Source organism: Rhamphochromis sp. 'chilingali' (assembly GCF_963969265.1).
Source record: "Rhamphochromis sp. 'chilingali' genome assembly, chromosome: 11".
NCBI classification, from domain to species: Eukaryota; Metazoa; Chordata; class Actinopteri; order Cichliformes; family Cichlidae; genus Rhamphochromis; species Rhamphochromis sp. 'chilingali'.
The window spans coordinates 29,165,140-29,191,507 of NC_137938.1; the positions used below are offsets into that span (position 1 = coordinate 29,165,140).

A 26,368-nucleotide genomic window follows, 5' to 3' on the forward strand; every position below is an offset into this window, starting at 1 on the left:
TCGATAACGGTTGCTGCGCTTTGGTAGGTCCAGGTGAGAGTGAGTCTACTGGGGTAGAAACCTCCGGTGAGACACAGGAGAGCCCACTGATCGGTGTGTGGTTCTGGGGGAATCTGGAGGTATATTTTTGGAGCAGAAGGTGGTGCTAGTAGTAAAAGAAATCGTGTATTAATAAATGCTGCAAAGGGTCTTCTATAGTGCTACACTGAATCAATTACTACTACTGATGTCCAGTATTGCAGTTTGAACTGCATATAATTTGAAAGCAATGTTGCGTAGATTACTAACAACAAGTAGACTTATATCAATAACATTCTGATTAAAATTTTTTTTTCAAATCGCCAGAATAAATCTTGAATAAGAAATTAAATGAAAATGAAAAAACATGCAGTATCCATTTTTATTCGGTGGAGCCAGCATTGCAATCAGGGAATATCAAAAGGAAGCTTTCTTCCGCATGAAGGATTTCCACATAATAATTTGGCCATCCCTCCCTGCCTTGTTTTCTGGGGAGTTTCAATTCCCTGGGCAAGATCGATACAAGGCACTGCGTATGGTGCCGGGGTGATTATTTCTAGATCTGTCATGAAACTGCTCAGGCAAAAAGATGAACTCTGAGGGAATTTCACATGACTTGAATTTTTATAGATTGAGCCCTTACGTTCGTTTTATGGTGATACATGTTTTTTGCCGGTGCTTGTATCGAGCTGCCTCGTACTGAACGTCGTGGCTCCGGTGTACAAAAGATACAAATGAGACATAATTACCAGCATGGCAACATCACCCGGGCGGAGCGGTCCTAATAAATTGTGGGCATGTTCATTTCTGAAACCAGCGATTTGTTTCTTACCCAAGACGACCAGCTTGGTGCCGTTGCCCCATTCTGGGTCCTTCTTCAGGACGTTCACCTCGCAGTAATACCACCCAGAATCCTGAATTGTAGTGTTAGTGATCACCAGGGAGGAAGTTTGATTCTTCGCCACAACGATTTGCCTGGATGAGTTTGAGATGAGCTGCTGTTCTGACTTGAACCACTGAACTCCATACTTTAGGGATTCAACTTTGAAATGACAGGACAGAGTTGCCGTCTCACCCCGCATCACACTGAGGGATGGAGGATGCTGCCTAACCCTCAGTCCCTCCGGGGTTGCTGTCAGCGCTAAAGACAGAGCCATTAATACAATGTGTCATACAAGCAACTTTTTAAAAAGTGCAGATCAGACCTCTGGGTCAACTACAAATACTTTAAAATGTGTGTTTAGTATGCCTGGGTGACAGCTGGGAGTGAGATATGCCAGACAGAGAAGATCAGACATAAAGCTCAAACAAACAGTGACTTTACTTAGTTTAGTGAAGTTTTTATAACACGCAACTTATTAAATGGCTTCCACTGAGAAAAACAAAAGATAATAGAAAAAAACACTTCTGCAGAAACACTCAAACACAAAGGGTCTCACCAGCTTTGAAGAGATTTATTTGTAGCAGCTGCTTATATAGCCAAGTGTGAGCAGCGATCATTAAGTTTAATGATGAAATACAAGCGATAAGATAAGCGGTAAAACACTCAACAGTAGAGCTGTAAAAAAAATCAGCAACCACAAAAATCCTACTCTACAAAATTTTATCACATTATTTATATTAATTACTTTTAGCAGGAAGGTTTTGTGATTGGCTGCTTGTGTCTGTTTGTTATTTAGAGAGTTAGAAGTGGAGTCTAGTAGTAGCTAAGCAAGACAGGGCAAGGTTGGGCATTTCAAGCTACACCTTCATAAACTCACATCAACTTGAAATATTAGAAATTGTGAGACGTCCACTTGATGTCCTTGACAAAATATTGCAAACTAATTCAGTTCTAAATGCTCTTCTGGATCCAGGGCCTTGGTTTATGCATAGGATGGAAGGATTTCTCACACTTGTAGCAGCTTTTATAATCAATTATTATAATGTCTCATCAGAAATATTGACGATTACTAATGAACACTGTCACGGGTGTTAAAATGTCTAAAAAGTAAATGATTATAATATATTCCTGGTTAAACAAAACCGAATGTGCATGCGTAACAGGCTAAAGGAGCTATAAAAAGATATAACAATAACACATTTTCTAACACAACAGACACATGTTCAGACTGACCTGGTACTTGGTGTGCCAGCAAAAGAAAAAAGCACAGCTGAGGCCATTTTGCCATGCTGCTGTTGTTCCCTGTTAAACTTGAGTGGTGAAATTATTTCTCAGGTACTCTTAAAGTCTGAAGGCTCGGTGAGCATTAAAATTTGATGGTGTCAGCTTTCTTTTTTTTGTTTTGTTTTGCACTCTATGGTTAGAGGTGATAGTTCATTAATAGGTCATGCTTCAACACAAACCTGATCTCAGACACTGCTGGGGTGAAAAACTACATATGTCAGTGTCTTGGCAAACAAACAGGCACTTTGTCTGCACGTTGACAGGAAAGTGCAACGCTAAGCAATCTATCGTTAGTCTACAGGTTTCTCACACAGTATTTCTACAGCTCTCTAAAATATGTGTGTCAGTATTGAAGGATAAAAAAGAAAAGAAATCCAACAGCACGTTGTAACCTGCATGTGAAGGTAACGAGCATGAGATTTCAGTCATGCAACAAATTTTCCCCTCTTGTCGAAGGCTTGAAGCGCACTAATATGTGTGTTATTACTCTTGTTTTGATTTTGTTTTTTGACTTTTTCCTCATGCGGCAGCTGATAAAAATGAATTTCCTCAGTGCTCTAATGAGCAGCAGTGTAATGAATTCATATCTGTGTCCTCTGAGGGAAGGAAACATGTAATGCTAGGTGAAATAATCATCATTAAAGCTGGAAAAGGGAGAGTTCAAAATATAAGTTCAAGCAGAGGGAAAAGGGCCTGCTTAAAACTTAATTAACCTAATCGAAATGTTAGAGGGTCAACTCTAAAAACACCATCATTACAGCAACTTAAAGGAGCATTGCTTTGCTTTTCGTAAGTAAAGGAACATCAGAAATTGCAATGCATATGATTTGACTTTCAAATTAGACAGCCCAGCTCAGACAGCGACTTCGAAAGGCAGAAAGTTGGTGAGAAACTGCTTATTACTCAGTGATGCTCAACGCTGCACATTGTAAAAACTTGAACATATTAGTCAAAGTGTCACCTTTGAGCTCCTACAGTTGATGAATGAGCTCACTTCTATAATATATGCACTTTATACTTAGTTAGTGACTTATTTAATGTATTAGATTGCCAATTCTAAATTCTAATACTGGCTTCACCAACTCTTTCTTTAAAAAGAAAAACTGACAAAAACTAAGCAGAAACTATATATACATTTTTAAGCATAGAGTTACATGAAAACATACTGGATACATGTTGAATACAACTTGATGGTTTTCCTCGCTGAAAAGATCAAAGGGAATGGTGCTTATATTGCTTTTTGAAAAGTAATTAGAACAGATTAGAGCCCCAACGCTATTATCATTTTTTTTTGATAATTCATTACTGAATATGTTAAGCTGCGTTGACATTGAAGATAAGAGCCTCAGATGATTGTCATTGACAAAGGGAGGACAAGTGAAGAGTTTCCACCTGTGCATAAGTCTCTAATTTGTAGCTGCAAAATAGAAATTCCCTCCAACCACACTGCGACAGCCATAATTTCCATATTAATGGCTGGTAATTGCTACAGACCATTAAGTTATTACTCACTAATAACATTTGTATAATTTGCGGGAAAATGTGTCCCATCTAACCAGATATTCAGATAGCTTACTAAAAATAAACAAACAAACAAATAAAAAGGCCTCTGAGACAAACCTGCAAACGCAACAAAAACAGATGCTTCGTACTCAGCAGGAAGAAAATAAGCAAGCTGAAGCAAAACTTGTCTGACCTCACCTCCTTTCTAACCACAGGGGCCGACAGAGAGCCCCGCTTCCGGCGACAAACCACACACAAAAAGTTCTGTTAAAAACAAAAATGATTTTTATTTATTTATTTTTTATCTCCCTCCACTTGATATCATTTTTAACTCCACTTCATGGATTTTGAAAAAAAAAATAGAAGGAAAGAAATACAAAAATAAATAAAAGCAGAAGAAAGGGAAAAGAAAAAAGACAACTTCAGCAAGTAAACGAATCAAAAAGAAGTATAATCATCGCTTCACAGCACTGAACATCTGTCAGGGTGGAAGACAAATGTTTTGTTCTTTTCATTCTGTCTCGTGTCCTTACATTGATAAGATCATGAAAAATGTAAGACACACTTGTAATTCAGGTGTGTAATCGGAACGAACCAAACAACCTGCCCTGTGGAGCTAAGAGAACGCACGTATACACACACAGATGCAGACATGCTGCATACTACTCGCGAAGGCTCTTAAATTACTCATGCTCACCGTGGAGTACAATGCACACTTGAACACTGACACTTGGGACACTTACATACACACACACACACACCATTTATTTCAACAACAGCAGAGTGGGCAAACCTGGAGCACTGAGGGGTGGGAGAGCATTTCTAGAGGTTATCGCCACACAAAAAGAAATGAGGAAAGCAAGATTAAAAGAAACTGAGAGTCTGCAGAGAGAAAAAGAAGGCGAGATGGGTTCCACATTTGACACTAACCCAAGTGTGGTCATTCCTGCAATTATACACGGTGGACTCTCCAGGTAAAAGTTGTGATTACTTTCTAAATGAGACACTTTTCCATTACATTGCAGGGAAGGCTCCTGCAGTCTGAACGCTGTTATTTCCCTCTTGATGCACATAGCACTTGACCAGTGCCAACAATATATCATGCCGCGTATGCCAGCCTGTAGCTCATCTTACACAAAACGCTCGTGTATGGTGCATCTGTAACTTCACCACAGTCTGGTGTCCCCCCTGTTTCATAACTGCAGTATAAATCAGTACAAAAACACCAGTTGGTGCTGTCACTTGTGAAAGAAATCCAAGTTTCCCCTGTCAGTTCTCAGCACCACAACCAATATTTACCCCTCGGTTGACTGACAAGGAAAATGCCAGGCGTGGGATGGTAATTCAGAGAGGCCAAGTAATGGGACTCTTTCTATGCTGGAGATGGGAGGTGGGCGACTTAATGACTAGGGGAGACATGGTGGGTGAGATGCCTCAATTGTGTTGCACAGTCCATGCGAATGTTGCTTTTGCTCAGCTGGCGGAGTGCAGCATGCTGTTAATTAGCCAGACGCTCCAGTTCTTAGAGGTAAGTGATTGACAAGGCTCCATCTGTGGCCACAGAGAGGAAGAGGGCAAACTGATCTTCGCCACAAGCTGAGGTTTAAATATAAACAAAACACCTAACACTCTATCTATCTATCTATCTATCTATCTATCTATCTATCTATCTATCTATCTATCTATCTATCTATCTATCTATCTATCTATCTATCTATCTATCTATCTATCTATCTATCTATCTATCTATCTATCTATCTATCTATCTATCTATCTATCTATCACTTACCAATCCTGTGTACCAAGCTGTACACCAATGCATTTATTGGCTGTGCTAATGGAAAAGTACTAGGCCCTAATAGACTTGCAACATTGACTTTGCCCATGAGAACTGAATGAGCCTGTAGATATTTGGTAAACAATGGATAATTAGGATAATATACTGGAATTCGGCGTGCTTTGGAGTAAAGGACATGAGCAGGGGATTTAGCACAATGAAAATCATTCATATATAATTGTTAGTCTGTATAGCGTATCCCTCTGGTGCACTGACTCTAGTGTTGTCATGCTGTCAGTTTGTCACATTATCAAATTACAGCACACATAATGTCTTATTATTGTATTGCACACAACGACACCTTATAAGTGTGTATTATTATTACATATGCCTCTAGATGTGGCTGCTAACACTGCAACTGCAAAATCTCCATGTCATATCTCATCATTACTAATAAAATACAGCAGCACTACTGCACCCAATAAATTACACGTACAGCGTAGGAAGGCTCATTTTTTACAGTTTACAGTATTTTAGGTGAAAAAAAAGAAACAACAAATACCATCTTGGATAGACATGAAAAGAAAAACAAATGATTAATTCTTCATTCCCCAGATCTGAACCGCAGCCCTGAACACATAGTTTACTGAGCTGACATTACAACTTGCGCAAATAGTTTCAGAGACGGGCTTAAAATCAATGTGCAATTAGGGGTGTCTTGTATCAGGCATGATAAATTATGCTCTCTGTTCTAAGGCTGGTCTATAGACACTTGATCAATCCAGCTTCTGGGGACCTGGTAAGGCAAGCCAGGGAGAAATTGCTCTATTCCAAAGCCATTCAGTCGAATGTATTGATTAACCATTGCGTTCTGAATTGAAAGTCTGTCCGGGATCTGTGTTATGTAGCGAGGGTGTTTGCAGAAAGGCTGCAGCTGAAACAAAGAAAGAGGTACCTGCACACGTTATTTAGGCTAACATTTATTTCACTATTCAGTCTTGAAGTACAATTATGATTTTAATATTTCACTGCAACATTTCAGGAGTGATGTGCAGTATCTGTCCTTACACCCCAGCTTGGTGCTTAATTACCTGAATCCTTTTAGCAAACAGCACAGTGCTTTGAAATGTACTTCAAAGTCATTTTTAAATCCCCTGCTCTTAAAACAAATTTATAACTCTGTAAAAAAAACTGATGAAAAAAACAACACAACTACAAACATAAAATCCATCAGATAAGATACTACTATATAATATACTGTAAAATGGCAGTAGTTGCTAGTTCTGTGAGATGAGGTTTGTGAGAACAGTTTGATGGCGCCACATTAAATAAAAAAAAGATTCTGTAAACAGATCATCACAACCTTCAGCTACAGGAGCCAATCAACACTTTCTCATCAGGGTGCAGTGAATGTAATTAGGGGCTCAGGAAACGTCTTGTTTATATCACTGTAAACTCATTGAACCCCAGTTGGGTGTTATTTATCCACTTGAAGTAGGCCAGGCTGTGTTTGTGATGAAGGCTATGTTAATTCTATTCATATTACATAGTGCAACCATAAATAGTGTGGTACACCTTCCCCTGGGAAAGACCACAGCTCTCATATTTGGAAATGCAATATGAGTGCCTGTCTGTCTTCTTTCCCTAAATGGAGAGCTCACTGTCTGGTTAGTGTCATCCCATCTCCCTCTGGCTCTCAGCTTTTGGATTTACATTGTCAGGCTATCCTCCCACTGGTCCATGAGACCGGGTGCTCTCCCAACAGCCTCCTCATCCACCCTCAGATTGTTGCACCCAGGGGATCTGCTGTGTTCTTACTAACACCCTCTCCTTCTGCGACACTACAAGTGGGACTTGTTTACAGTACTGTGCAAAGGTTTTAACAGATGTGCTTTAGATGTTCTGATTGTTATCCATCACATACCAATCAGGATGGCTTCAGATGCAGCCAGAGTCGGAGAAAATCCCGTAAGAAAAGCTGTGACTCCCGCCGATTGCACATTTCAATGAGGTTACACAAAACGACAGCAGGCACACAGGCCACAGTTCATTTGATGTTTAGAACACTGCAAAAAGCGTGAACTGGTAGAGGAACTGATGGGTCTTAAAAGCACACAGTGGTCTCGTGAAATATTCAGTTTTTTTTAGTAATTTCTAGTAACTAAAATTTGTATGATCAATAGAACACTTAAAACCTTTGCACAGCACCGCGCATACATCATGACGCATGGAATTGTGTGCTTTTGCAGATTGTTTTTATACACATTCTCACATTCAGTTTAACCCACTCCACGGCAGGTGATATTCCCCGTTTTCCCCCGCGTTTACCCTTTACCCACAGACCTCAACAAAACAGACTATTTGCTTGTTTTTCTTTTTCTTTCTTTTTTTTTTCAAAATCCATCCACACACAAATATTGACGTGCTTTTTCAAACCCACACTGAGAAACATGACAGTATGTTATTTTTTATCCACTTTTTTTTTTCTTCTGTTTCTTTTTTTTTTTTATGTTTTTCTTTTTTCTTCATCAAGGACAGATTATGTACATAGAGATGTTATACGCCACTGAAAAATCCAGCGGAACGCTTACATGGAACAAAAAAAACGGTAAGTGATAAAACTAAAAACAAAAGCATAAGAGGCATGTAGATAGTGACAGGAGACAGGAAAAAATAAGAAACACTGACCAAATGACCTGCTCTTGTGCTTGAAATGGAACCCGTCGTTGTTTATGAAGCAACAAGATGCATGCACAACGGGCGTTTTGTCACGCAGACGACCCAAATACATTGCAGCGGGCAAGACTTTTGAGAACAACATGTATTGTAATGTTTTAGAATAAGGGCCATTTAAACAGAGCTTCACAATCATTTCAGAGTACTGTACACAATAAAAGTACAACAACAGACTTATTTGATTTACCTTGTTAATGGCAGATTTTCAGATATTACACCACAGCTTTAACCATGACTGACATCTCTTGCACAGTAGAATTAGGGGTTATTGCTGGCTTGAACCAAAAATTTGAGTAAAATAACAAATAAATAAAAGAAAAAAACACACACACATTCAGACATTTGATTCAATATCGAGTAATTCCTCTTTCATGTCGGTGTAGTCAGGGCTCAGCCAGGGAGATGTTCAGGCTCGTTATGGCAAATTTGCATATAGTCTCTGCATGTGAGTGGAACAGTGCTTTAGGAGAGAAAAGGGCTCTGCCATATTGAAATATATGCCTTCCTCCCACTGTTTGTGCCATGTGGGGGAAGTGGCTGGATAATTGTGCCATGGGGGTTTGGTAGTGCCCGTGCCTGCATGTCACAGGTACACAGTGGATGGAGTACTGGTGCACCAAGGTGAGGTTGTCCTTGAAGAGGATTCCTGTCAGTTGCAGGGCTGAGCTTGATTTATAGGGGCCATAACTGGGTGGCAGGAAGGACAGGTGGAGCCCGGACTCCTTCACTTAGCCAGCCACAGGTAATGGCTAATTACATCTTTATCTCAGTGCGGTCTGGCAGAACTAGGAATGACTTACAGCCATGACCAGAGGATGACATTTATCTAGCTGGTCAAAACAGAGAAAGACACACTATGATAAGTGGAGGGATGTGCAGTAAATGTGTGTGTGAGGTGCAGCTAACAGCATGACAAAAAGAGTCAAATACATAAACTGTTACAAATTATAAATTACATTATCATTCATAGCTTCTGGAGCTGGTTGAAATGATCCCTCAGAGTGTTTCAAATGTGTCTTTAAAAAGCTTGTCATGGTAAAATAGAGCACGTCACTTTGAAAACTTTACACCTTTTTTTTGTAGTTTTGTTTTTTCGTTGTACTTGTTCAATGTGTGTGAGTAAAGTACAAAAGAACTCTTTTTTTCCCCACGCACGACTCTTTACCATCAGATTTTGTTCGTTTTTTTTTCTCACATGGAATTACTATTCATAGTTATTCAAATACTTATTAACATCATCATCGTCATCATCTGTAGTATTATTAACACCAAAAAAGTAAAAGCAGGTAACCTTGCAGAGAAAAACAGACACAGTGCAGGGAAGGAGGGAGAGGAAGGGGAGGAGGGAGGGAAGGAAGGGAGTGTAGAGGGAGTATGGACTCACAACAGGAACATCTCTAACCGGTACATGCTATCAACAAGCGACAAAGAGGATGGAGCCTCAGCTTTTGAAACAGAAGATATTGTTGTCAGTGGACAGTCTCTTGCTGCTTCAGAACACTGGAGCGTAGTCGAGGCTTCTGGGAGATGTTGTTCTTCCCGAGGCAACTTGAAGTCGCCAGCATGGCCTCTGTACTGCATATATTTACACTGGGTGGGAAGCGTAGGGAGGGAGGGAGGGAGGAGGAGACATAGAGCAGAGAACACTACAGCGATGCGAGGGGGGACTAGACAGAGCACGCTGAACAGAGGGGTAGTCGGGTAGCTAAAAAGGTTTGGGTAGTGAGCGAGTCTACATGCGAAACCTTAATATAAACTCCCCAAATTACATAGAGGGGTAGTTAAGACTGACGCCATCACCACCCAGCTGTTTTTTTAAAATACATTTTGACATCATTCATAGCAGTTTTTCTGCTACACAGTTAAAAATCAAAAAAACATACGTATGTGTGTGTGAGTATGTAAGGTGTGAGATCAAAGGGTGACAATTCACACAGCCACCAACTGGACAATTTTTAAAAAGGGCACATGACCGCCAGTGCCATATCATAATGCATCATTATCATCATATAATTTCATTAAATATCCACCGTAACATTGTGATTTCACGTATAATTTCCATAAGGCAAACATTGTAGGTCAGTCAATAGTCTATGTAATATATTACATAAATGATCTTCCGCTTGTTAGATAATCTATTTTGTTGTTGATCACTAACACAATTATCTTTAATATACACTCTCTATTAACATCAGCCCAGTGGTAATAATGGGAAAAACAAAGAGGCTAAGTACCAAGTCAGAGAAATCTGCAAGGCATTCTGGGAAACAAAAGGAAAGACTGTACGTGTGTGAGGGAAAGAGTGAGAGAAAGAGATAATGAGTGTGAGCTGACCTTAAAATTGAGGGCGCTGGGTGGGGGTGGGGGATTGGGCGGGTGGGGTGAGGTGATGGGGGGAGTTTTGTGTTTGATGCAATGATTCAATGGCTCCTGGAATAATGCATATTCTTTTTGTTCACAGTGATGGGTTCGCAATTAAAGAATTTCATTTCCGTTTTCCTTCCGTTGAGTGGGAGAGAGGGCGGGGAGGGAGAGGTGGGGTGCTCAGGGACGTTTCCAGGTGGAGTTTGATCATTACACCTTCAGCAGAAGAGCAGCAGAGAGGGAAACCCAAACGCACACGATGACACTTATCCCTGCGTGTAAACCGGTCCCTCGCCCCTGTAGGGCCCCCGGTCCTGGACAGAGAGAATGGAAAGAAGAGGAGAGGGGAGCACAGGGGGGCAGCGGGGAAACGCATTGTTAAAAACACAAAGAACGCTACAACCACCGGTATAAATGAGGAGTCTATTTCTGTGACAGCCTGTATAAATTTTTAAACATATTACAGTTAATTAACAGAATTAATTCTGATACTCTGGCATAATTACTGTAAACAATGTGTTTTACATTAGGGAAATGGTGTTTCTTGAAATATGAACTACAGTTCCTATTTTCTAAGTGCTAGGAAAAGGCGGGGGGGGGGGGGGGGGGGGGGGGGTGTATTTGTTTTTGCGATGAAACAGCCGAGCTTTTGGTCTCATTTGATATCACTGTGTACTTAGTAGGGAAATGGTAATCAGCACGTAGTACTGTGCAAAAGTTTTGATCCACCCCTCTGACCCCTACCTGGCTATTTTCAGGAGAATGGTTTTTTTGTTGTTGTTGTTTTTTTGTTAAGCCAACTGTGAGCACTGACCTCTGAACCATTCAAGCACAACTAAAGCTGCCTAACTGTGTCTTTAGGCACTTTTTTAGTAGCAGCCTGTTGATAAAGCATAATGTGTTCCTCTTTATGTAGTTCAACGTTTTAGACAACATAGATCGAAAGACATAAAATAGTATTTTTGCACTAATAAGGTGATTAACAAAGAGCTATTAAGTAAAATCTTGATATAGTGTGCAGTGTGTTCTTAAAAAATCTGAGGAAACTGGAAAAGTAGAGGACAAAAGGGCAAGTGACTGAACAGTAACTGAGAGCCACGTCCTCAAGAAATAGGAAAAATCCATCAAAGACTCGACATAGAAACTGAGAGAATGTTTGGTTGAAATATCTACACAGGAAGTGAGTTCAAAACACACTGTTAGCCAGTGGTGTTGGAGAGCTTGTGAATGCTGATGGAATTACGAACACTGAAAAGTACCATCAGATTTTGAGCAAACATGCAATCCATCTTGAAAGTGTCTGATTTTCAGCGTGGCAATGATACCAAACACACTGGCAAAAGAGTAAAAGAATACCTGGATAGAAAACACACAATCGAGTACTATCAGTTGTGGACCTTGACGTTCCTGAAGGGTCATTTTCACAGAGAACGGAATAAAAAGCGGCCAACATCCAAAGAAGAGCTTTGAATGTCCTTCAAGAACCCTGGAGAACTGTTCTTTAAGACTACTCAAAGAAATGACAAAAAAAAAACTTGCTTAAGAGAATTCAGGCTGTGTTTAAAAGTAAAGGTGGTTTTACCAAATACTGACTTTCAAGGTTGTTACAATTTTACTCTAACAATGTAGTTCGTGCCTTATATACTGTATTCACATTTATATTTGCATGTTTCAGTAAATCACTGCACCTTATCAAAAGATAAGGGGTGGGTTAATTTTAAAAGAAAGTAACGCTATTAAACCAACATTTAATATATTCAAATGACACTGAAAAGCCAGAAATGGATGCACGTTTCGTCTGATTCTGACATGTCATAACATTCATAATGAAAGGGGCATTTGAAATGAAATTTAGCAATTATTAATATTACCAGTTTGACATATCCAAAGATTCACCATGAGGTCTAAATTATTACATTTCTTAATTTAGCGACACAAATATACTCAGTGTCAAGTTACAACCCATGAAAAGCTTGCATGAAACATGTTCAGGGTTGACATATTAAATGTAAATAACATTCATCACGCTTCACTCCATTTAGCCTGTCAAACAGCGAAACAGTGCAACACTGCTGGCGCTGGAAACCCACACAACGTGTGACCCAGATAAATTATTCATTTTTACACCTGTGTGTTAAAAGCAAGGGGAAAAAAGGCTATTGTGAAACTTAAGAAAGTTAAAGTGGTTCATCTGAAGTTGCAAAGCCATTAAATGCTGGAGTGATAACCTAAAACTGGATTAATAGTACAGGGACAGGCTAAGCAGGAATTCTGTTGTTGGTCCTCCAGGGTGTGTTTTGATTTATAATTTAGTCAGATTCCATCCACAGGTATCACCTCAGTGCTGCTAGGCACATGTGTTGTTTATGATAAGGTGGGCCTGAGATGGGATGTGTAGTCCTATTTTAGAGATGGATCTATGGAGCTTACACGCTGAACCACTATAGATACAGCATAACCTTATTAAAGAGGAACAGTCATGAATAAAAGTTAATACAGCAGCTTATTCAATGTAACTCAGCATACCATCAAGAATATGGTACTTGCAGTAAGGCATTGCATAATGCTTGAATGGGCAACTGTAAGAACCCTTAATTAACCCACTCTTGTGCTTTTATGTAGTCTACTAGGTTTCAAAAATCTAACCTGGTGGCTTATAAAGTATCAGTGTGAAGTGAAACCTAGTACAGACTGCCAATGGTCTCAGTAATGGACTCATTGGTAGGGGGTAATTATGATAATATGCCAATTTTGATGTGATAGTGGTTGTTGATGTTAAAATGCTGCATGTGGCACCTTTAAATGCTGAAACAATCTGTATGAAAGCAGGGAAAGAAAGTCAGGGAAGGCAATGACAGTGAGGGACAGGGTATGAATAGAAATGCCACAAAGGTATCCGATTATGCTGCGATTTTCTGTGCCCGGTCCAGAACAGAAAGGAGTTTGTTGTGTTCTAATGATGGCAGGAGGAGATTAGGAAGGAAAAAGGAGGCAGAAGGACAGATGATGGAGAGATAGGCTGACAGAAGTGGCAGCGGTGGTGGAAAAAGAGAGCAGGAAGATATATGGGTCTGACGGAGGAGTGAGTCATTGAAGGGAGACTGGCCGAGATAATGGGCACGGGAATGAAAGAAGAAAGGGGATAGATGAAGGACTCACTTAAGATGGTAATGCTGAATGCACCAAAGGGGGGGGGGGGGGGTGTCGGGAAATGGAAGGGTAGGAAATCGCTCATTGGGGACGGTTAATGTGAATTGGGCTCCGAGAGAAATGACAACTTCTTGGGTAACGGGACAGAGTCGAGCGACAGTCTGTGTGTGTGCGTGCAGACGGGAATGTGTATGGACGAGAGACGGAGAGTTTGAAGGAACTCGGGGAAGAGAGATGGTAATATACGCAAGCAAAGCTTTAATGGGGCGGAGAATAACGAAAATGGGAAGAAGGAGGCAGGAAGAGGCTGTGAAAATGCTGTGCTGTGTGCAGAGAGTAAACAGAGTGGGCGAAGAGGGAAGAACAGTATGTCATTGCATATAATTTTGTGGTAGTGGGTCATGCGTGTTTCAAGTCTTGCACGATGATTGATGTCAAACGTAAGTGTATTTTTGAAATCTCTTTGCATACATATACCCTGCTGTGTGCTGAAGCCCCTGCGTTTAGTTAGTCGTGTGTGATAACTTACTAAACAGCAGCATACTGGCGTTGGAAGCCCCCAGACGGTTTGAGGCAAAGCAGGTGTAGTTGCCAAAATGTTTCTCTGTCACATTGGTGAATAGCAACAGCGAGCGTGTCTTCTCATTTTTGATCCTTAGGGTGTTGTCACTCTCTACCGGCCTGGGTAGCCATCGTGCAGTAACAAAAGCAAAGGGAGAAAGTAGAAAGGAAAGACAAGAAAATTGGTGACAGAAAATAACATCACACTCGAGTCAGTGTGAACAAGAAACTTTTTGCTCAGAGAGACGAACGTGCAAAATAGCCCTCATCTCTATGTTCTGTCTCACCTTGTAGTCTCAGCCCATAAATAACTGATACCTCCTATTGGGGCCTATTATACTCTATTAACAACTCTCTCTGGCTAGCAAAGCCTTGTCTAAGTACTTCTGTGTCGTGCTTCGCCTGATGCCAAATCACCCTGACTCCTCTACGCTCTCTGGGACCTTTTACAAACTTGGAGGGGCAGTTTATGTGTCTGTAATATAGAGGAAATATGTTGCCAACAAGCTAATATTTCTCCGGAGATGGCAATATATACATGATTATCTCAGATATATACTAATGCCAGAGGTTAGGTACATCAGCAGCAGCCAAAACCACATCTACAGTACATGGCTGAAAAATGAATTCTCTGTCTGAAAATGTTCAATTTGAACCATTCTCTTATGAGAATGAAGACACAAAATTACCCAAATTTTATGAATAATGTTTCCTTATTCTGGGGGTTTTAAAACAAAAATGCAAAAGAAGATGAATACATTATTGAGTTTTAAATGGCTAAATCTGTTTTCTTTCTCCCCCCTCTTCTCTAACCTGCTGCGCACTGGATGGATTTTAATAATCCTCAAGTCACATTTTAATTATTGCATTTTTTTTTTTGTTACTGTTTATCGACAGATGGTTAAAAAAAAACAGTGGTTTGGCTGTGGCTTATAATTACTCCCTCTAACCAGACAAACTGTTACTTTTGTGGCGCTGCACTGAGTTGTCAACCAATCAAATCAATGCCACAAAACAAAAACACGAGTTAATGACACCTGCAAGTTGTTTGCTTAACATAACCCCTTGAGGAAAAGCATTTTCTATAAAGCTTCAACTCATGTATATATATATAAAAAAGGATATTTTAAATGTGGATCATAGATCGTATGTAAAAGATGGAGATGAGCAACCATGAGTTTACCCACTCGTGTGTGGGTTTAGGTTGTGAAACAGGACATGACTAAATCTGCATGAGAGCTGAAGTTCCCCTCAGGCATTTGCAGCCAACGCTAGCGATGTCTTTCTAGCTTGATAAGCAGGGCGCACCTGTAATTCACTGTGATATTAAATGGAATGCTGATTTGGCGAGCAAATATCAGGCTTCAAACAGGTACACCTGCCTCAACCAGCGTATACGTGATCTTCGCCCAGTCTGCCTATTCCGTGTAAGTAGAACAGTACCAAATGTTATAACTGAAAGATTCAGGAGGCTTCATAGCAGACAAATTGGCACCTAAATTGACAGTGTTCTCACCTATGATCATCCCTGTACCACTCAAAGGAGGCCGGCGGGACTGCCATGGCTTCACAGCGCAAGATGGCTGTCTTCCCCAAATGGGCTGGCATGTTTTTCATGTCTGTGATCATGGGAGGGTCTGGTAGAGAAGGATAGGAGAAAACACAAACAGAGAGACTGGAATGAGTAATGTGTATACATTTAGCTTCACTTCAACCAAAAAGGCAGGTCTAGCCACAAGGTTAAAAAGCACCTGCAGAGAACAAATTTAAAATGTATACATAATAAAGCATCTAAATCATTAACATATATTATTAATACATCACTGTGGACATGGAGTTCATTTTGTGCAGCGCACAGGTGGGATACTTACAGTTGACTGTGACTATGACCTTACGCTGGTCTGGAGGGGCCACACCATTGTTGGTGATACATTCGTAGTCCTGCGCCTGCTGCCTTGTGATCTCTGTGATCTCCAGGAACTCCCCCTCACGCAATGTCCCATCTATTAGGTAGAAGTCAAAGGTCACTAAAAATCATATGCAAGGTGATGCAGGCAACTGATTTAAGCTTTTTTAGCTGAGGCTAATGTCATTTGAGAGGCCAAGATGCACATATTAGATGACAACATATAATGCATTATTCAAGAACATTTACAAGAAGTGACGTTGGGCTGACCTTGGTTACTACTTAAGTTGTGGTTAACACATTCGCCCTACATGTGAAAGACTCACAGTTTGAGACCAAGATGAGACACAAAAACAGCCTCAGGGGGTCAAAACCAAGCGCTCGGCCCGAGCTTGGATAAATGGGAGGTCTGTATCAGGAAGGGCACCTGGTGTGAAATCTGACCCCATGGCAAATAAAGGAACAGCTGAATGTCCATTCTTTTATTATCAATACTCAAATGGCAACTTCCTCATGTATTTATTGTTTATCGCAATTTAGAAATATTAATTTGGATTATAGAAAAACCTCAAATAGTTAACAATGCAACAATACAGTGCATGATGATACTTATTATGAGCATTAAGGTGTGTATAATTACGAAAAAAATATTATAATTCAATTTTTATCTCCTGGCCCAAATGCTCATTTCTTCAGTTGATGTTTTCGCACATGCAAAGTAAGTAAACACAATGTGACAGCAGTGACTCTTTTACTACTTTTATACTGTCGGGGGAAATTGTAAGCTTTGCTTTCTAAGCGTTGGACACACTGGGAGGGGGGGGGGGGGGGGGGACTGCTCATTCACCACATTACGCGGCGAGCAAGAATATTTGGCGGTTATTTGATGTTGACAAACTCCCAGGTGAACAAAAAAACAAATTAGTCAGTCTCACACTTTCAGTCTTTTTCCTTGGGCGACAAAACAGCCACAGAATCTCTTCAGAGAGGAGAGTCGAGGGGACAGGCTACAAGTTATTGCTCCTTCATGTGAGGGAATGGATGCTGTGGGTGTTATTGGTTCGACAGTGGAAAAGAGAGCGAGGGAGAAAGAGTGCAAGGAGAAGAAGAATGATAGCGAGCGTGCACCCCCTCCTCCTGTAAGCACAGCAGCCAGCTGTCTCGCAGCCTCCGAAACCATTAGGCCTTTTTTTTTTTGCCTTTACCCCATTAAAGAAGTCAGACTGTGGAACACAACATAATATATAATCTCACCACTAACAAGGAAATCCAGCTCTTAAATTGCTGCACACTTTCCCCTTTCAAAGCCCCCACCCAGTTCCCAAAACACACAAACCAAGTCATTGTCAATCAGCAGACCTTTACTTCCCTTAACAAACACACAAACAGCTCCTGAGTACGTTTGAGAGGAACACCAACGCAAACACGCACACATAAAAAAGACGCTAAACGCCACGATTATTCCTGTCAGAGATTAGCGTGGCGGTTCTAATTGAAGATTATACTGGAGGATTATTAGTGCGGCTACTGAGCTGGAGACGATTATTTGCAGCTGCTGCAGCAGAGGCTGAGCAGCGAGCGACAACCGCCGTGATGGCTGCTTGTGCCACCCGGGTGAGCCGTGGTTGATGGGGTGGGGTGGGTGAGATGTTATTCACTCATTCGATTAGTCTAATAAATATTGCTCTCTTGTGACATCTCTGTCAAGCAGGCAGAGCACCCAGCTTTGCAAGGAGGAGGGAGCCGTGGCAGCGTAGAGGGAAGAAGGAGAAGAGATAGAATCAGACAACTAACACTGGAGAAATTACACACGAGGCTGTTACAGGTGACGAAAGAAATCAAAAGGACAAAGCAAAGAATAAAAAACCCCGAGAGCAATCGAGTTATAAATTGAGAATTACAGACACAGAGTGTGGTAATTTGACAGCGATACCGTGTAAGAGACTGAAAGAGATACACAGATGTACAGATAAAGAAAAAAGGAGAGAAATGGCAACATAACGAGAGAAACAGTGACAGATGTCAGGTTGGTTATTTGATATTAGGTTTTTTTCATGGACTTTTCATCCATAGCATCTATGTATGATGTAATATCGCAAAGCAGTCCTTGCACTCCCCCTTTATTCCCCTCCCTCTCCATCCCCTGAGATCTCTGGACCTGCATTGCACACCTCTCTCCACTTTGGTGGGAGATCATATCTGAGCGGAGCCGGCCCTTGGCACTCCCACAATGGTCTGTAAAATACAGCTCCATGAACCACTTATGGCTTTTGAAGGAGCCTGACTCCTGACCACCAGAGATAGTTGGATTGCACCTTGGAAGAGACAGGGTTTGTGAATAAGAGGGGGGAAAAGGATCAAGAGTTCTGGCCCGCAACAGTGAAACCGTGCTCTATTTCCCCGGCAGCACTTTGAGCTTGACTAGACTACCAGGGCACTTGATTTCTCGGCTCCTCTTATCCATTTCCATTACAAAAACTACAGTCAAGGCAGAGTGGTCTGATGTGAGGTTAAAACAGAGATGGGTGGGCAGTCTAACAAATGATAAAACCAGTCATTCTGGTAGCATATAGCAGCTGTAATGTGTGTCAATTGATCTAAATGATACAGTAGAATTTCAAGGCCAGTGCTCCCCAGTGCTTTACACGTGTATGACTAAAATTCCTCAAGAACACTTCAAATTGTTTTTCCCATGTTTTTTCCTGCACTTTGGATCTGCGAAATGTTGCTTGATCAGCAATGGACTTAAATTTCAAGCTCCTTTTTGATCGTGGGATGTAAAAACAAAGGACAACCTATTAACATTTGCTACATTTCACAGTTCCCAGGTCTTTTGGGGGACTCATTAAATATTTGGAAGCAATTTTTTAAAGTTTTACTGTGTTTAGAATGAACAAATGTGCTCATAGCTGGGAAAGTATTATGATTTGAGGAAATAGATTAAGAGATTGTTAAATCAAGATATAACGCAGTCCAAGTCTTGCACGTTAACACAAATCCATAAACATTTGTTTATGAAAGCACAGTGTCCGACATATATGCTTAGTGGAAACACTTCACAGTTGAAAAAATAAAGGTGCTTCTGGGAACACTGTTTGACCACCTGTTGACTGGAAGCCATCAGACTTCTTTCCTCCTTTCCAGTTACCTAATTTCCCCACCCACCTGCACACATGCTCCTTATTCCCAAATTACATGTGCATGATAAATTGTACTCAGTATTCAGTGTTCTTGCCAACATACACAGGTCATCTGACAGTCATCTATCATCTAGTCATCTATCCTTTATTGTACCCATATAGTGTTTAAGCCTGTCGCCCATTTGGATTTGTTTCCCTCTGCTTACCGCCTTCCTGTTGCCAGCCTTCGAACTGAATTGGAGCCAAACAAACCATATTTTAATTATGACGGCACTGCTGTTGAGTTTAGCATCCCAGCCCATAGAACACCTACCAGAAATATCAAAGCCCAATCTACTGCCATCAACTGTAACTAACCTATTTATATATTCTATAAGCATACGCAACAATTATACTTATCATCCTGTCCGAGAGTTTTAGTTGGCACCAAAAGAATATCACCTTCCTTCCACAGCCATAAGCATCTATTCTAAGACTGTGTTACTGCAGGATTTAATGGATGGTACGTCAAATGATAAGCCTGGGCTGTGCTGGTGTATTTAACTGGATAAGACAAAATGCCTGTATGCCTCTGTGTGGGTCAACTGATGGATGCCAGAGAGAGTGAATGGGTGCAAAAGATTGTATCTGTGCTTCTGGTGAAGATGAAGGAGACGGTGGCTGCAAATAACAGCGCCGAGCGGTATTACTATCTGTATGTGAATAAGGAGTCTGGTAGCTGCAGACGGGACGCAAAGGGGTCAAAGACTTTTAGCATATCCCCCTCATCCCCCTCACCTTTCAGGTGGTTCTCCTCCTCCTATTCTACCACGTCTTGGTGTACTGCATACGCATTTTCTGCTCAACTTTCAACTCCTCTTCTCACTGCCCCTCCCTGCAGTTTCTCTATGCAGTCTCTGAGTAATGGGGACAGATGGCCGGCAGCTTCTTGCTGTTTCTTTGGGCTCGACCCCCCTCCTTTCTCTACCACCCCTGGTCCTCTGCAACTGATGGCTTGGTTGCAGAGACTCCTACGGAATAGCAATGTGGGCCCTATCTCTTTCTCTGCAAGCAGAGGGGTTATAGGGGGGTGGGGAAGCAGTTTGAGTTGGTGAGGTGGTTAGAGAGGGAGGATTATTGCTGAGAGAGGAGAAATGCTGTGGACTTTCAAGAGAGGACAACTGCACAGAGTTTGTGATGTGAGGTTGTGTGCGTGTTTGCTGCAGGTGTGCATTCATGCATGCTTTCCTTTTCTCCTCTATATTTTGTGTGTCTGTGGGTGTGTGTGATCACTCCTGGGTTTGTCCCTCCCTGAGGTACTGTAGTGTACTGTGTAGGTTCATAAGCACTAACTGTACAGCGAAGGACATACTGTTCACAGCATGATAACCCAGTCACAAACAGAAAGAGAGAAGGAACAGGCCTCTGAGTAAGCCCAAAGCTGTCTGTAAGTGCAGCACTACAGTAGGTTGTGCATTTATCGGCAGTATAATTACATCGTGTTCAGTAGTTGTTCACACTGACCTATTTATTACTGCTGCTTGCTACTGCATTTGATCTGTGTTGCTACAGCTGTAGTCAGGCTACAAGTTAGCCAATTCTGTTGTGTGAAAAAAAAGTCTGCAAAAAAGTGCTGAAACCAACAATAAAAAATGAAAAACTGTAAAATAATGATCCTTATTGCTTCGCAGCTTCCTATTATATTCATCTGTCAGTTGCAAAGGATATTATGAAACTTTCTAGCACACATGCTGATATTATAAACAAGAAAGTTCAATTCTGATAATTCACCCATTGTCACAGAGCTCTTAAGCTTCCAGTTTATCCCACAACACAGAAACAGCAAGAAAATAAATTAACATCTCAACCTTTTCTCTGAAAACAAACAGCTGAAACTCTGAGTCATAGCACAGTGGTATATTCAGTACATAGCAATTTTCTTTATGTGTCAAACAGATGAGACAGAAACTACAAATTGCAATTTTGGCAAAAAAGTAAAAGACCAAAAAGTGAACTCTTCAATCTCTAGAGACCAGATAAAGGTTATTTGCTTGACTTTGGACATCGGCGATGACGAAAACGAGAGCTAACATGGAATAATGCTGCGCTGATTAGATCAAATGGACTGACTGACTTCATCTATCAAGATGCGCTTCCTGACCACCCTGAACAAGCTCCAGTTCCTCACACCAGAAGAGGTTTAAAATAGCTGATTTGGTGCCAAAAGTGGCTGTTGGCATCACGATGCTGGTTGACAAGGTGGATGAAGACAGATGCTGATGATTACGGGCGGCGCGGTGGGGATAATTACGTATAATGTGTGGTTATTTGGGACAAAACATTGGGACATGGGGAAATGCGGGAGTATGAATTTAAGATGGGGACAAACTAAACAGCTGGGTTTAAGAATGATGACACAGAAGCCAGGGATAAAGACGTGAACATGAGCTGAATGCTGATAAGCTTATAGGCTGGGAGAAAAAAAAGGCTTTAACAGGCGAATGAGTGTCAGGGATGAATGTAAAGGCAGGGAGATAAAGGTGAAGCTGTGAACATTAGATCTCTGTATGTTAAGGCAAGCAAGCACGAAGGGGTAGCTTACATTTCTGTTCTTTCCAGGTGACAGTGGGCTCAGGCCGGCCGACTGCCAGACAATAGAGGTTTACATTCTCTCCCTCGTTCACTGACACATTTTTTGAGATGTTGACGATTCTGGCTGGCACTGAAAAACAGGATCGCACCATTAAAATATGACCTCGAAATACATTATTGATAAGGTACAGCTTTACATCCTATTAAGGTGTTTAACATATGATGCAAATCTCTGCAGCTTAGACAGACACACAATCCGCTGATTAATGATCTATGCTTGAGTGTTTACTGAACTGTGCAACAATATTCTTCCTTCATTCCATTGCAGCAATCCTAAATTCCTGCAAATGGATATTACCATTTCCCTCTCTTGACACTGACTCTAGTTTTGTCTTGAAAAAGAAAGGGCACTTGCAAAAGTGGTATTGGAGGAATTTTTACTTCTACTGTTTCAGTGAGTATGACCACCCCTGAAAACCATTTTGGCCCTAACTCAAAGTGTTGGGGATGCTGTGCATGTAGTTAGTTTGATAACGAGGTGGCCCTTGAATTTAAATAGCCCATTATCATTGTTTTTAATGAGCCTGGCTCTGAGATTGCTTTTTTGTGAGACATCTACCGAAGATACTTTTCTCTATCTTGCTGGAGCTGAATACTTGCAGCAATAAAGTACAGATTGGAGTGGTGGTAAAGCTGCTCCTGCTTGATACACTGACTTGAGGGTGTAATTATTTTGTGTGTTATCAAGCAAGGGTGGGAAATGTGGGCGACTTGGAATTGAGCATTTAATTGGGTATATATGGTCATCTGTGCCAAGCTTTGGACCCTGCAGACAAGAGTGTTACTTGGCTGCAGTGTGATGTGAAATCTCCAGCAAAGCAGATGACATTGTCTCTGCCACCTGTGAGCTTTGAGCCAGACCTCGTGTTTTTATCCCTGTAATTTTTAACCTAATATATCCTATTAAAAGTTTTTGGTCTCAATCTGCCGGTGATGTATGGCTACATTTTGCACTCCGTAGCCCCAAAATATGCATACAATCTGACACATGCAGGGGGAAAAGGCCTTAGATCCATCCTCCAGGCAGTCCTGCATCGATACATCATGTCACTAAGGATCAGTCACACACTCACTCACTTAGCTGCTGACTTGATGACTGAGCTCCAGTCGAGGTCCAGTACTGTCAGTTATTTAGTCAGGCACTTGGACAGCCTCCTGTGTACCTCATCTACTCAACATACAGGCTCATCCATCTGATCTGCCTAACTTTCTGTTTATAAAGACAAGTAATCTTAACAGCCCATATGAAAATAACAAATGGGCTCATCTGTCACTGCACTAGTCTTCTGTCACTGTAGCCACACACACATACACAGGCCAGCTGAGCTTTGAAGACACGAGTAATTTCACATTCATATAAATATAAATACCTTAAACACCAAGACATCATAAACATTAATGACTAAGTTGTCTATCATAGATTTTAGGTATACATTCAATCATGATTTTACAGAAAACTAATGCTGACACACACTGCCATAGAAACCATCTTAATTGCTTCCATGGAAGTCAGACTTCAATCACACCCTCCTGACAGCACTATGTTTGGATGAATAGCAAAAAGCCTAATTAAACTTTTTAATCAGATCCAGGGCAGTTTACAGTACCATGGGTGTAATATATACTTTTTTGCGGCATCACTGGCAATCAAATCTGCACTCTGGATATATTAGAGAAATTATCCAAGAGTACCAGATGCAATAAACAGCCACTTATAATAGATTCCTGTTCTGACTGAACCCAGCTGCTGACCTTGAACAATGAGGTAGACATGAACGATGCGCGGCTTGTTATTGGCCTGGAAGGTGCAGGTGTAGGGCCCCTCGTCGGTTACTTGCACCTTGTCAATATGAATGGAGAAGTCGCTGTTGTTGCTATTGACCAGCGTCACACGCCTATCCAGAGACCACTTATCTGTCCCCGTGAAAAGGATATTAGAGCGGTTCAGCCAGGCCTTGTGGGTCACCTCCTCGTCAATACGGCATCTGCGGGGAAAACAGGAAGTAAATGGTAAATGGTAAATGGCCTGTATTTATATAGCGCTTTACTAGTCCCTAAGGACCCCAAAGCGCTTTACATATCCAGTTTATATTACAAGTGTAATATAAACAGTATATCTTCTGCTTCTCTCGGCTGCTCTCTTTAGGGGTCACCGCAGCGAATCATATCCATCTCACCCTACCCCTAGCATCCTCTTCCATCACACCAGCCGTCCACACGTCCTCCTTCAAAACATCCACGAACTTTCTCTGTGGTCGTGCTCTTTTTTCCTGTCTGGCAGCTCTATATTCAGGATTGTTTGTCCCATCCACTATCTCTTCCCTGCACATGTCCAAACCATCTCAGCCTTGCTTCTGCGATGCTTTGTTTCCAAACTGCTCAACCTAAGCTGTCCATTTGATGTACCCATTTCTAACCCTGTCCATCCTGGTCACGCTTAACAAAAAATTTTAACATCTTCAGCTCTGCCACCTCCAGCTTGGCCTCCTGTCTTTTTGTAAGTGGCACCGTCTCCAAACCATACATCATAGCAGGTCTGACTACCAGCTTGTAAACCTCACCTTTCGCTTTTGCCGCTATCCTTCTGTCAGAAATCACCAAGACATTTGTCTCCACCCACTTCACCTTGCCTGCACTCTCTTCTTCACCTCTCTTGTCCACTGTCACTTGCCTTGGATGGCTGATCCCACATATTTAAACCTGCTGAAATATTTCATTGGTGTAGGTGAAAGCTGGTAAATTTACAAATAACACACACACACACACACACACACACACACACACACACACACACACACACACACACACACACACACACACACACACACACACACATATCTATCTATAGCTATCTATATAAAACACATGCTCATTTCAAGCTCCACATGTTTAATCCTGGACTATAACAGATCCTTACTTATCTGCTCTGGCTGCTGCCCTTCACTTCATCCTTGTAAACAGAGTTGTTTTAGCTCATGTTCTCCTCCCTTTAGACCCATTTCTTCTGACTGGCTGCCCTTTGCAAACGGTTCAAATAGGAGATGGGTGGGACTTATGTGCTCAAAGAGTTATGCCCCTGATGACCATATTAGGCATATCCTCTCTTTTAGTACAGTGTTAAGCATCGACGAGCCACCAGAGCAGCCTGCACATTACAGCTGAATGTGTGCTTCAGTCTTTGAGTTTTAGTAAAAGAAACAACAGTCTCTTAAAATAGTACCTCTTCTGGTGTTTTCATAATGATAGTGAGCGCTGATTGTTCAATTAGGTGGAAAGACTGTGACTGCCAAGGCTATAGCCTATGAGTCACCTCATTATCATACTCATCAATCCATTAAGTAACTGTAGGCTATGTAACTGTATTTGTTATGTTTCTCCATTCAATACCATAGGCTTCTTTTACTTGTACTTTTATTGGATTTGTCTGTAAACTCTTTTAATGGTATTATAAATAAAACAGCTTGTTAGCAACACATTACTACAAAAAGCGGTTGTAAATTATTAGTTACAGTTTAGTTACATTGTTTTTCTCTGGAAGAAAACTTTAAATACAGTCTAAAACACACACTCTTTAAGTCTTGATGTAAGCCTGTTGGCATGTTTGAGTAAAAGTGGCTGAAATTCTGAGGCATGGTGCAGAAGAGGTGTAAGGTGCCAAAGGTGAGACTTGGCTTGACCTGGCTTGGCCACTAGATGTCCTTACCCAGCTTCAACTGTTGTCTTTATGTTTAACTGACTTGATCTAGATAAATTTTAACTAAAGTAAATCTTAGATCACTTGCCAGGCCAGCAATGGTAGCACCATAATAGAAAAAACCCCATAAAACAGGTAAACCTGAAAGCTATTAACCAATGCCCTAGAAGACATGTGCGAATGTTCGTGTTCCTAGCAGGTAGAGGAATAAAGGAAGAGAAATAATTAAGACTAAATTATGCTTAGTTTTCTGTTTGTGCATTGTGTGCTTGAATTGAGAAAGAATACATCATAAAAATTCATTATCTGTGTACAAACGCTCTATTAATCTATTTTTAAAATTAATCACTTCTGCACTGATGATGTTGCTAGAGGACTGCAAGCCCAGAGGAAATGAGCACCATAATAGCATCAAATGCGCCTCATCTTAATGGCCCGCATCAAAGCCAACAAAACAGCATTGTCTCAAGCATAACACAAGTATTTGTGCCACTTGGGCACAAGTGATTTTACATTAAAATGTAGTTTATTTATAAAGCTCTTTAGTCTTTTGTATGACAGATATTTGCTGACCGGCACAGACTAAACTTGCACACACATTTCAGAAAGAAACATGCCTTCACAGCCCCACTGTCGAAGCTTTTAAACCCTCTAATTAACATTGGGACCATTCGGTTACTTTGAAACCTTGGTTCTCTGATTGAGAGGCTATTTCGCCACT

General features: G+C 41.1%; 1 protein-coding gene across 1 annotated transcript in view; it reads right to left on the minus strand.

Moving 5' to 3' along the window:
- Window positions 1–7,825: 7,825 nt before the first annotated feature.
- iglon5 (IgLON family member 5) overlaps window positions 7,826–26,368 on the minus strand; it is a 106,526-nt gene continuing 87,983 nt past the window's right edge. The window contains exons 3-8 of the mRNA XM_080896041.1: window positions 23,706–23,938; window positions 21,904–22,023; window positions 16,148–16,279; window positions 15,793–15,913; window positions 14,245–14,396; window positions 7,826–10,879 (exon numbers count right to left, since the gene is read on the minus strand). Of these exons, the coding sequence (XP_080752167.1) occupies window positions 10,776–10,879; window positions 14,245–14,396; window positions 15,793–15,913; window positions 16,148–16,279; window positions 21,904–22,023; window positions 23,706–23,938 (862 nt within the window). The 3' untranslated portion in view covers window positions 7,826–10,775. The remainder of the gene's footprint in view (window positions 10,880–14,244; window positions 14,397–15,792; window positions 15,914–16,147; window positions 16,280–21,903; window positions 22,024–23,705; window positions 23,939–26,368) is intronic.